Below are 14,911 nucleotides of genomic sequence, written 5' to 3'. Positions count from 1 at the left end.
TATTTTGAGCTTTAAAAATACATTCTTTATTTTTTATTGTTAAGTTTTTATTAAAAAAAATAAATAAAGGGTATTTGATTTTTTATATTTTAAATCATATACTTATTAAAATTATATCATGATTCCATCTTCATACCAAACACACTTTTTAAAACTCATTGAATTCCGATTTCGATTCCGATTCTGATTTCGATTTTATCAAAAACTCTTCTATTATATCAAACAAGGGCCTAAAAGGTTATCAGAAATTTGTGAAAACAGAAATGAAGAGTAAGTTCAGGTTGCACGGTGCAAAAATCCTCCTATCCTGATTCAATTCAAATTGAGATCCAATTCAATTGTTATAAACACTAGCCCTTTAAATAAAAAAAATAAAAAAATTAAATTATTTCTTCAAGTTAGATTGGACAGGAAACTGGACATCTGGATCACTTGATTCAATCCAGTCCTATTAATTTATTTAATATAATTATAATTAATTTATTTTTGACAAATGCTTTAAGTGTAATTTATGTTAAGGAGATGATTGCATGAAAATTTGTTGAGTTTCTGTTTTAATTGTTGTTGTATATAGTGTTGTTAAATTTGTTGAGTATTATTTTTTTTTGAAATTATAAATTTAAATTATTTAGATTATAGTTGAGATATATTTTTTTATGAAAATTATTTTGAATTTATTATGATTATAAGTGATCTTATTATCTAATTAAGTTTATTAGATTAAATGAAAATATTGCCTCCTCTCATAGAGGAAATAGTAAAAAAATAACTAAGTGAGTACTGGATTAACAAGATCATCTCTCAGTCTTATGAATCAAGTCCGTTCTATTAATTTTTAAATTATCACTAGACAAACTGAATTATAGGTTGCTTAACCTAGTCTCTTTCATAAAAAAAACCAAACTTCAGGTTAAACTAAAATCCAGTACCGTCCAACCCTTTATACAATCTTAAGATCAGGTTAACAATCATTCCAAATTGTGGTAAGGAAAACAAAAACAAAAACAAAAGAAAGAATAATTTCAAGTTAGCCAAATTCCTTTTCAACCAAAAAAATAAAAAAGCTAACCAAATTTCTGTCATTCTGACTTATCAATCACTCTTTTTATAATAAAATTAAAATAACATCGATCGCACAATAACAATATCAGTAAACTTATAAATCATGAAGTCCCTGATAGCTTTGACAGTTTGTTGGGATATTATATATATATATTATAATATATTTCATTCGTTTTTTATTTTTTCATTCGTCTTCGTGTCAGGAAAAATCACAAAAAATAATTATCTAACATGTTTGAGAGCCACGTGATGAATCAGCGAGGTGTTCCATCTAATATTTTACGCCATAAACGAAGCACGAGAAGGGTATGCCACGGATTGGATAACGACATAACGTATATAACAACAATACAAAATGGCTTTCAACTTCACTCTTCAGGGTAGCAATCGATCACCTCGTCACTCCACAAACATTGTTCACACAGTAAAATATTTATACATATCACGCCTTCCATCTTCTTTATTTCCTTCCTCCCTTAATTCCTCAGTTATAATTTCAACTCGACCATTAACTTTCAATCTTAATTACCCAAATTTGTAATCATGCCTCTAATGACCTGCCTCCACCGGGAACACTGTGCAGAACCACCGTCTCCACCGTCAGACCCGGCCCAAAACCGAACAGCACTCCCCATTCCAGTCCTTCTCCGGTGGTGGCTCTGCCCTCCCTCAATGACTTCTTCCTCGTCTCGTCGAGTATGAAACAAAACGCAAGCGCTCGACATGTTGCCGTACTCGCTTAGAATGTGCCTCGTCGTCTGCAGCTTCTCCTCCTTGAGCCCCAGCTTCGCCTCCACCTGATCCAGAATAGCTGGTCCACCCGGATGAGCAATCCAGAATAGGGAGTTCCAGTCCTTGATGCCGATGGGCGTGAACGCTTCACCAGACTCTTCTCGATGTTCTTTGAGATGATTCCAGGCACGTCTTTCAACAAGTGGAACGTTAGACCCACCTCCCGAAGGTGTCCATCGATGGCTCCGTCTGAATCCGGCAGGATGGTCTGTGCCGCCGACACCAGCTGAAAAATTGGGCGCTCCACGGCAGGGTCAGGGTCTGCACCGACGATGATAGCCGCCGCTCCGTCGCCGAATAGGGCTTGGCCAACAAGAGAGTCCAGGTGGGTGTCACTGGGGCCACGGAAAGTAACGGCGGTGATCTCAGAGCAAACAACCAGAACACGCGCGCCCTTGTTGTTCTCGGCCAAGTCCTTGGCAAGACGGAGGACGGTGCCGCCGGCGAAGCAACCCTGCTGGTACATCATGAGACGCTTGACGGAGGGTCGGAGGCCGAGAAGCTTGGTGAGCTGGTAGTCGGCGCCGGGCATGTCGACGCCGGAAGTAGTACAGAAGACGAGGTGGGTGATCTTGGACTTGGGTTGTCCCCACTCCTGATGGCCTTGGCGGCGGCTTCTTTTCCGAGCTTAGGCACCTCCACGACCACAATATCTTGACGGACATCAAGCGAAGGAGCCATGTAAGCACACATGCTGGGATTCTCCTTCAAGAATTCCTCCGTGAGGTGCATGTAGCGCTTCTTGATCATGGATTTTTCACCTGAATCAGGGAACCAAACAAAATAAGCGAGTGGAAATGATGAATAGTTAAAAGTAAACGCAAAGGAATGAGAAGAAAGAGGAGGAGACGTACACATGCGCTTGAATTTTTCTTTGAGATCAGTCATGTGTTCGCTGTTGGTGATGCGAAAGTAGTAATCGGGGTAATCGGCTTGGACGACGCAGTTAGAAGGAGTGGCGGTGCCGAAAGCCAAGATGGTGGCGGGGCCAGCGGAGCGCTGGGCGTTACGGATTTCGTCGACGGTGACCATGTTTTTGAAACGACGTGTCGAGTGTGCACGTGGAGAAGAGAGGAGGTGTATGTTTATATGTATGTGTGAGCTAAGGTAAGAGAGTGAGATGAGATGAGAAATGGGAGATCAAGTATGGTCTATATATTAACACATCCACAGGGAGAGAGAGATAGGAGTAAGTGGGTAGGTTTGAGAGACGGGCAGCTGAGTGGCCACGTTGATTTGGACTTTGGAGGTTGGCTGATTGCTTGTTCCATGGTGCTGGTAGCTCTACACTATTCATTTTCTACGGGTTATCATGTTCAAAAGTTTAAAATGTTTCATGTTTTTAATTAAGAGTGTAACTAATAAGAATTATAATTAAAATATTCTAGGAAGTAAGAATAAAAATGGAAAGGAGAAATGATTTTAAAAACAATTATCTAATTTATTGAAAGCATAATTTTATTAAAGGTGTCTTATAATATTATTGAAGGGGGGAGAATGCTTTTAATTAGTATATATTACTAGAAATAGTATGAATTTTTGTGAAGTTTTATATTTTTTAGTATTTTTTTATTCTATTTTCTTTATAAAAGATAAAATCTTCTTTTTTACTCAAAAATGCAAAATTTGTGAAATTTACAGAAACTTAACTTAGAGACAATTTAAATTCACACACACAAGTATTGTGCGTGCGCGGTGTAGTATCGTGACTCCTTTTAAATTATTTGGTTATTATGAAATTAAGACAAAATGTGATGACTGCGTACGTCTTTAATTTTATACGCCCAGATGTAACCTGATATAGAGGACTTAAGCCTGCAAAAAAGTTCCAAGTCAGGTTTGATATAATAATACAGTCACATTAAATAAAATCTCTGGCTGTTTTGGATAGTAGAGTACAAGTTAAATGGAAAAAAATCAATTAATTTTGTTACTTTTATCATTAGCATGGGAGCATCAATTTTCTTGATTTGAACGAAGTTTCCCCTTTTTTTTTTTTTGGGATATAAAACGAAGAATTTAATTTCCTTTTGACGCGTTATGATCGATTCACTTGCATACCGGTATCCTTCAGTCTCGTGGTGCTCATAGCATTACACTTCTCTCGATTTATTATTTATTCCGGTGACTTACAAGAATGCTCAAATTCCTTTTCTTAAGAACAAATTACGTGTGAGATAAATTTTTTTATAAATAAATCACATAAAAATTTAAAAACTACAACCAAGTCTATTCAAGCTCGAGTATAATTTAAAATTAAGATACAAAGATAAGAATATCCTAATAAAATACATTATATCAATCAAATAATTTATAACTATTACTTTTAATTTTTACAACTGTACTTTCACATATTCAATAGTTAAATTAATTATGTCTTATAAGTGTAATGCTAATTGCATACAATTACCTCATCAGTAATTTATAACTATCACTTTAATACTTTACAACTATCACTTTAATACATCTAATAATCAAACTGATATATGTTACCAACATCTTTTGATATTAATTATTATAATTATTTTATCGATAATTTATAACTGTCACTTTAATATATTGTGACTGCAACTTAATATATCTAATAATTAAATTAATTATGTATTACTAACAAAATTTAATACTAATTATTTACAGTTACTTCATCAGTAACTTAAATATATTATATTAAATTTTTTATAATTATAATTTTATATATTTAATAGTTAAATAGATTATAATTTAAAAAGTTATTAAACTGACTGTGTATTACAACGGCAATATTATCCCTATATTATAATTTTAAAGTAAACTCAAGTTTCAAAAAACTTAATTGTGGCTTTAAATTTCACCAAACTTATTTGTAATTAAATCTACCTCATAGAACCTATACATAATTTTCTCTTTTTTAAAACCTGATTTTAAAAAATAATGAATTAAAAAGCTATATATTTCATATTCCACGTTCCTTTGAATTAAATTAAAAATTTAAGTCATCAAGTGACTCTTTTGTTAAAATATTTATTTTCCAAACTTAGCCTATACTTCTTTCTTTGATCCTATTTATAACTCGCTTTTAACATGTTTCATCAATACTAAAAAACTTTTAAACTTATTAACTCTATCTTAAAATTTAATAAGTTCTTAACTTTGTTTCTATTAAATGTACACATTTTAATAACATATTTTCTCTCTTCAATATTCAATGGAAGCTAAAAAAAATTATGATAAAAATAATAATATAAATTATAAATAAGATTAAAAATACTCTTTTCTTTTGTCTTATAAACAGGATTAGAGGAATTAAATAATAACAGCATTTATAGTTTCAAGCCAATATCCTCGACAAAATTATAGAATATATTTATTTATACAAAAAAATCGTAAATCATATGTAAATTAACAAATCGTTTGTTTATATTCCAAAGTATATTATTTATGAAACAATTTTATGAAAGTAACACATATTCAAGAAAAAAGGGGCTTTTTTTTTATGATAGTTGCTAGCCAGGACGTCATTGACTTTGTATAGTCCGTCAACGTTCCCCACCGCGTAGGGCAAGTGGACGTTTGCATTTTTTTTTTTTTTTTGCCCCCTCTCCTGCCTTTTTGATCAGTGCTTTCAAACTTGAACGGACGCCAACGGTCGGATCATTGCTTGAAGAAGAAAGCAGTTTGATTTAATCATTTGGCCCGTTTTGGCTATTAACTTAAGCTAGTCCATTTTGATCCTGACAGTTCTTGAAGACTCGAAGAAAAACTCAGGACTGAAAATAATTAAACTATTTGACTCATTTTTCTGTTTAAATGCTATTTTTTATTTAGTTATTATGCCAACTGCTTCAATCAGTTAATCAATGAGTTATTCACCTTTTCAATTTGTTATTTTGGTCTGTTCTTAAAACATTACTTTTTATGACTAAGCACTGACTTCTTCTCAAAACTAAAATTAATTAAATAAAGCAAATTCTGCCAACTGCACCATTTTTCAAAGTTGAAATAGTGGATTTTCCCTCAATTAATTCACATCAAGACTGCAAATTAGTCATGGACTCGTTTTTGTCAACGTTTTTTAAGAATGGGCATATCTGGTTGTATATTTCTTATTCTTTTCTTTTTTTTAATATTTCACGATCTTTTTCTGGTATTTGAATTCTGAAGTCACTTCTTGTTTCCATACATAAAAGGAAAGGGCACTATCTGTGGACCCTTTAGAGGATAAATTAACTCTTTCATTTGGATAGGAAGAAAAGGAAAAAAAAGAAAGAAAAATTATGAGATAAAACTTTTAAAAACAATAAAAAATTTATTATTTCTTTAAAAAATTTCTCTTAAGTCTTCTCTATCTTCTTCTCATTTTTCTCTTCGCATGTCCAAACTAAAAATAAAAATGCTCATAGTTGAAGGGAAAATTCGATGCAATGAGCGGATTCCAGTGAAATCTCCTTTGTAATCACGATTTAATTATTTGTGGATCGATCTTTTAATAACTTCGCGTCCATGTCATTTTGAATTTAATATCTTTTCTGCTTATTATCAAATCTAAATATTTATTTTACCAGCAATCTTGCATTTATTTACATTATCTTTAACTTTTAAGGTGGAAATCATTCACCGTAAATTTCATTATTTTATTTCTCATTCTATTTGTGAATGATGCCATTTACTATAAATTTTGCATTATATTCAAATCATAAAATGTTATAACATTGTTTGTAAGCAGTGCTACTTCATATATGATTTTTTTACATGTATGATTTAGATGTATACTTGACGAGATTTCCATGTATTACCAAAAAAATCTACAAATTGAGATTAATATTGTTGCCAGAATTAGGTGACTAATTAATATGAAATCGATGTTTTGTGGCAAAAATATAGGCGATGTAAGTGAATGGTGAACGACAATCCAACTAATACGGTTAATTATTATATAGAGTAATTCTTATGCACAACCAGTGTATCATGTCAATTATACTCTCTCATATGAAAATACAGCAAGTTACAATATATTTTAATTTTTTGTGGCGACCCATTAATTTATGCTCTTTTAGTGTTTGTATGTTTTTAATTAAGAAGGATGTTGTGAGGGCACCGGGTGCACCCGTTAATTTCTCATAGATATATCAGCTCGTGTATTATATGAAATTCGAGACAAATCATAATGTTATTAAATATTATACATATATATGCACCTGTCATTTTGGAAAAAAAAAATTACAAGTGGGTATATAAAATTTTGCACCCTCTAAATTAAATAAAAATATTTATGCTAAAAAACTTATAAATATATAATATTTTATTATTTAAGTAAGATATGAAGAGCATATTTATAATAAAAGATCATATCAATCTATTCAATATAATTTTCAAAAATAAAAAATAATAATAAAAACTATTTATATTATTATATTATTATTATTTAAAAAATTAATTTTTTATAAAATTATTTAGCACCTCCTAACTCAGAGTTTTGGCTCTGTCACTATGTGTGTATATAATTGTTTGTTGCATATCTTTTATATATTAAATTATGTACTGGTCATGTATAAAAAATTTATCTATAAATAAGTCTGGTGAAATTTAAAAATAATAATAAGTTATCTTGAGACTTGAGTTTAATTATATTTGTAGTTGAGGTGCAAAAAATAATATTTCTGTTCGTTTAAATTCATCAAATTATAAATGAAAAAAATTATGAAGCTACGCATTTGTATTTATAAAGTTGTATTGCTTTATAATGTATAATTACAAGTTATATTCGTGTGTGTACATAACTTGTCAATCATAAAGTTGTAGTTATATAAGTTAAGGTTAAATATGCGTTCAGTTCATTATTTATAAAGCATGAAATATAATTTATGAATTAAGAATTTTTACTTATAAATTGTAAACTTATAGTTATGAGTGAAGAGTGAATATGATTTTAGTTTATTATTTATAAAACATGAAATATATATGACTTGGCTGTACATTTTTCTAAATTCGTGAGATCTATGTGTAGATAAATCCATTACATGATACCGATACTTAAGTTTTCCTTACACACACACACACACACACACACACACACACATGTGGATGATATTATTTGGCTTGCCGATTACTAGAAGTTAGGTGAGAATACGAGCATACTAAAATGAATGGCTTATAATTCATGGACGTAGACCTCCAATATCTGTTTATATCAATCGTGATGTGTCTCAATATCCCCCTCTTTCGCCTATACCTTATCTAAATATATATTCTTCGATCGCTTATTCGAAAAATGCATTCAATTAGATTAATATATTTTAATTCTCTAATTTTATATAAATTTTAAATTTATTTTTTATTTTTATAAAATATATTTTCAGTTTTTACTTTAATTCTGTTTCCAATAATTATTTTTTGTATTAATTATCATTATTTTAAAAAATTAAATTTAATAGGTTAACATTTAAAAATATTATATTAATATTTAAAAGTTCAATATAAATATTTTTTGTAATGAAATTAATGATATTAGAATTAAGGGATTAAAAATATGTCAAAGGGCAATTATAAACGCGTGTAATTACTTACGACTTTGGTAAATTTCCCATTATTAAAAGACATTAGTTATAATCTTAAAATTATCAAAAAAAAATGCTCTCTGTTGAATCATAAGACATTTTAAAAAAGATTTGATGTTTGAAAATAATATAAAATATTTTGCTAAAAGTAAGATTTCATTAATGAAGCTTTTTTTATATTATTTTTCATATTATATTATCTCTCTTTAATATTCTTTTATAAATAAATTTTTTTAAGTGTAAGGCATTTTTGGAAGTTTACTCCTTCCATCCCTATATAGAGTGTTTTTAACTAAATCTGCATAATAATAAAAATTTATTATTTACTCGAAATCATATAAAATCACAATATTTTTATTTTTGCATCTAATAATTATCATAATTAATATCATGATAGTAGTGGGTACACCACGCAATTAATGTTTCCTCCATTTTTAAACAAGGGAGTATATTTTTGTTTTGAAAAATATAAATTTATAAAATATATTTAATAAATTTTATTAATATGCATGATTTATTTAAAATTATTTTATAATTTGAGATAAAGAAAGTATAACTTTTAAAGTTTACCTTTCTTTATAATTAATATCCATAGTAGGTCATTGTTAATTGAAATTCAAATAACAATAAATAAACAGCTCTGAAAACTTTGTTTTATATTAAAAATTGGAGAGAGTATATATAGTTTGACTTGGAAAGATTTTCTTAATTGGATCAAAAGAATTAAAAGTCCGTAAAGCGTGTAGCATATGTACATAAACACAGGTGTCCTGGAAATTAAAGAGAAGAAATATTCGCTCATGTCATGAGCATATTGTCGTACCTAACCCTGTTTAAAAGAGCGCGATGGTACTTCCGCTTTCTAATTTGTTAGGTGAGACACGAGCATTCAGACACGACATCAATCAACCACGTTCAAAATTTACATCAAACTAATTCTCAGACCCGCGTTAATGTCATCATAAAAGTTGATAATTAACCCAACTGCATATGTATATCATAATAATTAATTATGTTCATGCTTTAGTTATTGTTTAATTCGAGTCTGTCTATCCAAAACTAGAGTCCTGATCGTCAGATCCCGAGATAAGGAGAGGAAGCATAATTATAGAGTAAGTACACACACACAGAGAGAGAGAGAGAGAGAGAGAGAGAGGCCTCTTAAACATCTTTTTAGTTTTATTGACTTGAATGCTTCTGTTTGTACAATCTGGATTTAAATTTTTCAATACGCATTACAACATTATATTTTTTGCCTGTGGGAACAGTCAAGAACCATTGCAACATGGTGCAAAACCGTTGCATATAGGTATAGACAATAATTTTTTAGCGTGAAACTAACCCCCATTACTTATAGTTTAAGGCAATGGTTTTTTGATATTTTAGATCACAAACCATCAAGTTTAGGCAACGGCTTTTGCAAAACCTAATGTCTTACTGTGGATAACCATTTTTGCTTATTGCCTAATTATATAAGTTTTGACGATACTTAAGAATTATTGTTATATGTAGATAATTGTTATATCACTTTTTAAATTTTTCTAATCAATAAATTAAAAAATTAAGAAAATAAAATAAATAAACAAATAAAATAATATAGACAAGTTATCAAAAAAATGAACATAATTTTTTTATTTGTAGAAAAACAATGGGCAACAATTTTAAAATGTAGTCAAAAAGAAAGATTTATAAGCAACACTTACTCTATTTGTTGCATATTAGAACAGAGAATAATTTTAAAATGTTGCAAGGAAAGCCCCCATTATAGGCAATAGCCTTTTATGTTGTTTATTTAAAAATTTTATTACAATAATTAAAAACTCACTACTACAAAATAAGCTTACAGGAGCGCTTTTTTTTTTACCTTAGGGAGCGCTTTTGAAACGCTCCCGTATCAAGCGCTCCGAAATTTACAGGAGCGCTTAAAAAAGCGCTCCGTATGTAAGCAATACAGGAGCGCTTTTAGAAAAGCGCTCCCGTAATAGCCGTCATGTACGGGAGCGTTTTATGTAAGAGCATACCGGAGCGCTCTCTATAGGAGCGCTCCCGTATGTAACCTTACCGGAGCGCTCTTGTAAAGAGCGCTCCTGTATATGAACTTATCAGAGCGCTCTTTAAAAGAGCGCTCCCGTAAGTTTCTTTACAGGAGCGCTCTTCAAATGAGCGCTCCCATATATTATATTTATTTTTTTAAATTAAATTTTTCAAATTTCTCCTTTTAAATATCTTTAATAATGGCAAATCATAATATCAAAAACTAATTTAAAAATAATATCAACATAAAAATTTTATATACAAGAAAAAAATTTGAAACTGATACAACAATTTCAATTTTCCAACTAACCTAGTTTAATTTCTAACAAGCCTAACAAATGAAACTATTATTATTTTTTAACATTGAAATCTAACTTCCTATCACAAACAGCCAATAATATATTCTGACCATTCTTCAACTAAATCTTCTATTTGCTCCATAGTAAAATGCGAATATCTTGCTCCAACAAAATACTACACAAGATATGAAAGCAATATATAAGTAATTAACATTATATTAACTTAATTTCAAAGCTTTTGACTTACATTTTCAGGAATGATCAACTCTTGTTGTGTGATTACTTCTCTCATAAACTTCATAACATAGTATCCACACTCCCAACCTTGTAATTGTGTAGGTACCTATAAAACAATAAAAGATGTCATTTATATGGTAGAAATAAATTCTAACTTAATTTAAAATACTTCAGTGATGAAGTTATATATATGATACAAGTATTTGCTGTCGAAAATCCGGCAGAGTCTCCCCTATAACTTGGAAGTTCCAGAATTTTCCAAAAATTCTACATCAATCCAGAACAACATATTCAGAATAACAAACATAAAATATCAATCAAACAATCATTTAGATATGTACCAACTTGTTTTATTAAGAAAATAATACAAACCTTTATTCTTTTCCAAGAATAAAACTCAACAGGATCAGGTCTTTCGGTGTTTGGAGGGAGACCTTCACCTCCTCGATAACGTGCTACAGCCCTATTATATAATGATTAAGCATACCAAGTAAAAATTAATTATTATAATAAACATATATAAAGAATATAGAACTAAAAACTTACTGATTAAATAATATCCTCATAGATTTGTAGTTCTTAAAGTCACTATCTCTTAATGAATCAAGATAATAAATCACAGGGACGAATGGATTGATACAAACAAGCACCCAATGTTGCCTGAAAAAATAAAATAGTTCATTAACTAAAATATCAACTAAAGTTAAAAATAAACAATAATAACAATTTACCCTGGATTGTGAGGAGCTAAAAATAACATGTTTCTTTTGCCTTTGACTTTGAATGCATCAGTAATCTTTTGAAATGGTACTCAACACTGTAGGTACTAGTGTTGTGCGGGCTAATAAATGAAAATTTTGTTATCAATGAGCCCGGCACCACAAAAGTATGATATAAGTACCTAAAATGAAAAAAATAGAATCATTCACAACTAAAATTAAATAAATACCACAATAAGTAATAAAATTGAGAAAGTACCTGATGTATAAACTAATTTGTGTTGTTTGTAGCCAATCCTTGGTCAGAATCTCGTTAATATTTTCAGCTGCTAATTTTTCGCTAATTATTTCACCATAAATCTCCTTTTCAAATTCTACTTCACGGATCTCATTTTTAATGTTGTTCGCATAATCATTTCAAGTGCATTTTGATGAGGATATTTCAACTGAGTAGATTCTGTGCTGGTCTTCCTTGCCTTAGTCACAGAGGTAGATCCTTTCGATGGCTTTCCTTTCGCTTTGATTGGCTTTTTTACAACTTCTTTAAATTTTGAGGACTACAAGATGTAAAATGGATTGGTAAGGCCGTAAGAAACATGAATGATTTTAAAGAACCATCAATTATTATACCTGTAACTTAATGAGCTTTGAAGGCCAAGCCACATAAGTTCCAACGGCATCAAAAATCGTGAATATATCCTCATCTTCTATTTGCACTGGCAACTCAGCATCATTTTCTATTGGAATAGTTATAGTCACCTTTAAGTGATCAGCAGGCAATGGTCTGGAGTGTATAGTAACACTATTATCATTATACACAGATCCGATTGCCACAACACGACAATGTGGTGATTCTAACCATAATTGACATTGAGACTCGCCCTAAAAATTAAAAATTAATATCTTAAAAAAATGTGAAACATAATTTTGAATAAAGAGAAGATAATAGAAAGAAAAATTATAACCTTAGGAAAGTCTTCTTTAGTATGGAAGGAGCAACTATCTTTATCACTGGGGCTACCTTGTGGCATATTTATAACTCCAATCATTTGCTCAAATCTCTTTTCCATTTGAGCTTGAAATTTTTTTTCCATTCTCGCCTCCATTTCTGCCATCCTTGCATTAAAATCATCTTCAGTAAAAATTTTAGACCGACGTCCAAAGTAGGTGCCCTGAGAAATGCCAAATCCAACTCCTCTAACACGACCAGAGACCTCTGGAGCTCCCAATGCCCTACCAAGGACATCCACATGCTCCCCCACATCATCTTGTGATATTGATTGTGATAATGCTTCCTGTTGAACAAATTGTAAACTAATTATTAAGTAAATAATGTAAATAAAGTAATACACTAAAATATTAATACTCACACAATCCTCCCAGACTTTTCGAGTGCGTTCATCAGGTAATTTGCCTTCTTTATCTTCTCGAGCAGTCTTCCAAACAAGAGCTCGAGAAATTGGAGCATTAGGTCCAACTTCTTCCCTCTATTTAAAGAAGATATTAGAATAATTAAAAAATATTTCCTTATATATATATATATATAAGTAATATCAACAGACGATATTAATTGAAACTCACCAAACTATGTTCAATATCTGGATAGCTCTTTCTTCCTGCTCTATATTGAAAAGGAGTACTTGCGGCTCTAGAGCGATTGACCTGGCTGATCTGTTGAAATTCAGGCTGTTGGCGCATTTTAATAAATTCATCCCAATGCTCTTGCTGGATCTCTGGATACATTTTAGGAGGATGAGGATTGAATTCTTCATTTGCATCTTTTAGATGATATGTTGTGAGGGTAGCTCGAAACTTTCTATGAGCATATGCTGCTTTTCTCATGATATAATGCCTATGACTCTCATCCAGGTCAAAAGATATACACAAATCTTCCCATATATTATTTTTTGCTTCTTCAAGCTGTGGGTCATTTTTCTTTCTCCAGTCTGCAATGCAACAGGGAACATAATGACGAGCTAAGACCCCTATGTAACTGGCCAACTGAGGAGACTTAACTAATTGGCCCCTATCATTCCAATTTACTGGTAATTTACGACCAGCTGCTCGAGCCCGTATTACTGCTTTCATAACAGTTTTACCCCGTTTAACCTCCTTGAATGCTTCTTCTTCAGTGGGTGGAGCATCACCACTGTTCTCAGGTGGGGTAGCCATATATCTGAAAGGAAAAATGTAAATTTTTAACAATAAAAAAAAATTTAACTAAAAATAAATTTTTAACAATTAAAAGAAAATTTAAATAAAGAACTTACAAGTGTTAAAATTTATTTTTTCTTTTTTTTGTTTTTTCTTTTGTGTGTTCTACATATCCCTCATCAATCCAAATCCCTTCCGCGTGATCTTCTCTAATATAGAAGGCATTATCCCAGTTGAAACATCAAATGTCCGTGATGTTCCCATGAAAGGGTCATCCTCAACATTGAAATCTTCATCCTCCTCATTACCCACTATTTTATTTGTTAAAAGAACAATCGACCAATTTTTATGCGCTGGATCTGACACATAAAACACTTGTCGAGCTTGTGATGCCAAAATGAATGGTTCATCTTTATGAGCCACCTTATTAAGATCTACTTGAATAAAACCTAACTCGTCAATTCGAAAAGCCGTTTTTATTGTCAACCCACGTGCAACAAAAGACAGGTTCGCGAAACTTGATATAATCCAATTCCCAAATGTGCTCTATAATCCCAAAATATGACATCATTGCATAGATTGGATTCTTGTCTTTAAAACTAGAGACATGCATTGATTGAGCTTTAAGCGTTACACCACTATTCTGCATAGTGCTCCGAGCATCTTGACTTTTTGTATAAAATGTAAAGTCATTAATTACATAACCTGTATAAGAAAATACTTCAAATCCAGGACCCCTAGCCAAAAACCTCAACCTTTCTGATGGGTGAGACTCCTCAGAGATGCGAGATCTAAACCAATATATAAAGTGCCGGTTGTGATATGTTGCTAGCCATGTTTCATTTTTACCTTTATTCTGACTCTTAACTATTGCCTTGTGTTCGTTGATATATGGTTGAACTTCCTCAGTGTTGTGTAAAACATACAAGTGAACTTGCTCCCATTGTGTCTTGTCTATGCTAATGAGTTTCTTCCCAATGATTCCACCCTGTTCACCTGTGGTGTCTTTTGTGTACTTTGGCAACCCAATGGCATCCACATTAGAGAGATATCCAGTACATAATTCAACTGCTTCTTCCAT

General features: G+C 31.2%; 1 protein-coding gene and 1 pseudogene across 1 annotated transcript; both read right to left on the bottom strand.

Annotated features, from left to right (window-relative positions):
- Positions 1-1,380: 1,380 nt before the first annotated feature.
- Positions 1,381-2,964, bottom strand: LOC129299864 (chalcone synthase-like; annotated as a pseudogene).
- An 8,834-nt stretch (positions 2,965-11,798) lies between these two features.
- Positions 11,799-14,911, bottom strand: LOC129299863 (uncharacterized). Its single transcript, XM_054938341.1, has 6 exons — positions 14,757-14,911; positions 13,258-13,852; positions 13,047-13,163; positions 12,642-12,971; positions 12,436-12,558; positions 11,799-11,858 (listed from the first exon to the last, which is right to left on the bottom strand). Exons 1-6 carry the CDS (start codon positions 14,909-14,911, stop codon positions 11,799-11,801), a joined length of 1,380 nt encoding a protein of 459 aa, XP_054794316.1.

The sequence above is a fragment of the Prosopis cineraria genome, unplaced genomic scaffold (genome assembly GCF_029017545.1).
Source record: "Prosopis cineraria cultivar Desert tree isolate PC_DT_omini unplaced genomic scaffold, ASM2901754v1 PC1332, whole genome shotgun sequence".
Taxonomy (NCBI): domain Eukaryota; kingdom Viridiplantae; phylum Streptophyta; class Magnoliopsida; order Fabales; family Fabaceae; genus Prosopis; species Prosopis cineraria.
This window is presented reverse-complemented; position numbering and strand designations above follow the sequence as displayed.